This window comes from Nelumbo nucifera, chromosome 6 (genome assembly GCF_055504915.1).
Source record: "Nelumbo nucifera cultivar China Antique chromosome 6, China Antique-T2T, whole genome shotgun sequence".
Lineage (NCBI taxonomy): Eukaryota > Viridiplantae > Streptophyta > Magnoliopsida > Proteales > Nelumbonaceae > Nelumbo > Nelumbo nucifera.
The window spans coordinates 63,568,734-63,572,128 of NC_142654.1; the positions used below are offsets into that span (position 1 = coordinate 63,568,734).

Here is a 3,395-nt window from a genome sequence, read left to right on the forward strand (position 1 = left end):
TGAATTAAACTCCATCGATCCTTAATTATAAAGGGTGGTTATGATTTAATATACAAATTTTCAAAAAAAATGAAAAGGATTAAGAGGCTCGGACTACATTTACGTGGAGGGCCTAACTTGCTTATTTGCATCTTGGCACCAACATCTATGAAGAGAAGCAAACCACCTTCAACTTAGGGCCATCCATATAAACCTGCCAAAATAAATCAAATAGAGTCCCATAGGATTTGAGTTGGCCCGACAAGTTTCAAGCAATAACCCATCTATTTGATGTTTTATCTAAATGATGCAGATCATCTATCAGGGTTTAATTTTGGGCTAATAATTAAACATTAATGTCCCATAGAAGAAATGGCAAACTATAAATTGCTTGGTATACCAAGTCGAGCAGAGTAACACCAGAAAGAACGGAGTAATTAATGTATGATCCCACTAAAGCTCCCCACCACTTGCTTTAATCTTTGCTTCTACTGCTGAATTTTTTGATGTTTCACGATACCATCCTTCCTGTATTAATATCTGATTCCAGAAACCACAGACATTGATAAGATTTATGAGTTGGAACTGAATTGATTGGACCCAATATGTAGGATAATTGTTTGTGCATGACTGGAAAATTGAGATTCAATTCAATTATGACCTACTGTCTTCATGAGGATATGTTTATGACATAACAACACCCAGACATGCCCGCCTCTAAAATGTCAGTTCAGTTCCCCAACCCAAATTTCACATGGCTTTGTTTGCCTTACAACCTAACACAAAGTAAGCCTACGCTTGCATGGTTTCGTCGCCTCTTGCAATTATATATACCTGAGCTATTCCTATTGCCTTCTTCGTCCAACAAAAAATTTCCTCCGAAACATATATATTCTTCGTTAGCAAGAAAATTTCGTCATTTGGGGCTTAAGTTCTTTTCTGATCAAGCTCACATTAGGAATCATGGTTACCCACAGCAATCTCATTGCAATGGCAAGAAAGTGGCACAAGTTAGCTGTAATGGGTAGGAGAAGAATCTCATCACCAACAGCTGACATGCAGAGAGATACGGACAGATGCAGCAAATTTGTGACCAGTAAGGGCCATTAGGTAGTGTACACAACCGATAAGAGACGTTTTCTTATCCCATTGGCATATCTCAGCAATCCTATCTTCATAGATTTACTCAGAATATCTGTAAAGGAGTTTTGGACTACCAAGCGATGGGCCTATTACACTGCCTTGCAAAACAGACTTTGTTGAGAAAATTATCAATTTGATGCAAAGGCATCAGTCTAAAGATTTAGAGAAGAATGTCCTAGCGTCATTCACCACTTAGGGTTTTAAGTATGCATGATTGTTCGAATGAGAATATATATATGGTATAAGTATTGGTGAATGGTCACCTAACAAGGAAGGAGGGATTTTAATGTTGGTTTGGACCCCGATTCCCATAAACCAAACAGGCCCATATACTTTTTCTGAACCATTGACATTTCCATACACCCCCTTAATGACCAGGTTTAAAAGAAATCAAATAAATAAACAAACTTAGTAAAACCAATATATAATTTCATCTTGGGGCAGAGTTGAGGGCACCAAGCAAAAGCATGTGGATGGTTTACAGACATACTAGCCCACCCACCATGCACTCATCATGTTGACTCCTTTGTACGATGTTTCACAAGATTATTTTCATCTTCAACAGTATAGCAGTACTTAGTGATTGCCATGCCAACAATTTCAGTCAATGAATTGGCACATTAAAATAAATGGAGCCAGTATGTCATCTACCTCACCGATTGAGAGGAAAGAAATCCAACATCGGATGTGATGCCCTACTACCTCCATATATGGATGCCATCATCATTCACTCAACAATCTATCGTGCCAAGTTGCCAAGCTCTTTAATCTAGATGCAACTTAATAGTCCAATCATCACATGGTTATGCATTCCATGCAACCCGACAGAAGGAAAGCCATTCTCTTCTGGCTTGTCTCCGCTTGCAATTATATATAACTAAGCTATGCCCAATGCTCTTTCCATCCCCAAAACAATCTCTTCTCAAAATCTTAAGCAAATATCTTCCTTCATCCTCGAGGCCCTTAGTTCTCTCAATCTCAAATTACAAAACATGATCAACAATAGGAAGCTTTTAGCCATGGTAAGAAAGTGGCAGAAGATGGCAGCCATTGGCAGGAGAAGAATCTCACCACTAAGAACTAAACTGCAAAGCGATGTGGATGAATGCAACGCAATAGTGGTTGTTAAAGACCACTTTGTTGTGTATACGGCTGATCAAAAACGTTTTGTTATTCCATTAGCATATCTCAGCAATCCCATCTTCATAGAATTGCTTAGAATGTCTGAAGAAGAGTTTGGACTACCGAGCGATGGGCCTATCACATTGCCATGCGATTCAGGGTTTGCCAAGTACATTATCTCAATGGTGCAAAGACGTCCTTCGAGAGACTTAGAGAAGGCCTTAGTTATGATCCTATCTACATGTCAGTGCTCATTATATTCTTCTCTCCATCAAGAACAGAGTAATCAGCCTATACTTGCCAGTTGCTTTTGAACAAGTCATATTGCTATGTCCATGGGGACCATGATCTTCAATACTTTTCTTTTTTTCTTATTGAATTTTGTAAATAATTATACATATACAAATTTTGTAGCTGTTTCATCAGCAGAATTATAGGATGAGAATGAAATTGAGTTCACTTTTCTCATGGAAATCTATGCTTGTATTCCTATACAAGAGTTGTATTTAATTTGCTCAGGCAACATCATCTTTTAACTTGAAAATTGTCCATAGCAGAAGGTCTTCCCCTTCTTCAATTTTCCCCTTCTACGCTTTCTTTTTAAACTCTCTCTCCTTTTTCCCTTACTCCTTCTCAGCTCTCTCATTTAACTCTTTCCCATAATTCCTTCCTTTCTTCCCTACCTCTATGTCTTCTTCTATTCTCACATTCTTATCCAAAGTTCACATCCTTAGATAACAGTGGGTTTTTTTTGCCTTGCTAATAATGGTATTTTGTTCATTCAATTTCTACCCCCACTCCCCCTTCCCAACCTGTTTTTCCTTAGTTGTACAGGTTGCGGTTTTGGAATTGGACTAGAGTGAGGGAAAAAGGAAATTTAATTTTTACAGTTCTTATGGCTATTTTTGGTTTGAAGGAAATGATAGAGAAAGGAAGAGAAAGGTATCAAAATCTATAGAAGGTTTATAAAGGTTTCCTTGTCTTTCTTTTCCTTTCCCTACTTTTTCCTTCAAACCAAACATAACCTACAAGTATTATCAGGTACAAATGATCAAGTATTAATTAGAGATTTGGTCTCCACTGATCACAAAATTGACTATAAAAATCCAGTAAGAAGTGTAGGTGGGTTATTTGATTCTTGACCGAGAGGT

The 3,395-nt window shown here is 37.7% G+C and overlaps 1 protein-coding gene across 1 annotated transcript; it reads left to right on the forward strand.

Annotated features, from left to right (window-relative positions):
- Nucleotides 1-2,006: 2,006 nt before the first annotated feature.
- LOC148791131 (auxin-responsive protein SAUR67-like) lies at nt 2,007-2,558 on the forward strand. Its single transcript, XM_088890399.1, has one exon. The coding sequence runs from the start codon at nt 2,007-2,009 to the stop codon at nt 2,556-2,558; it is 552 nt and encodes a 183-aa protein (XP_088746525.1).
- Nucleotides 2,559-3,395: the final 837 nt, after the last annotated feature.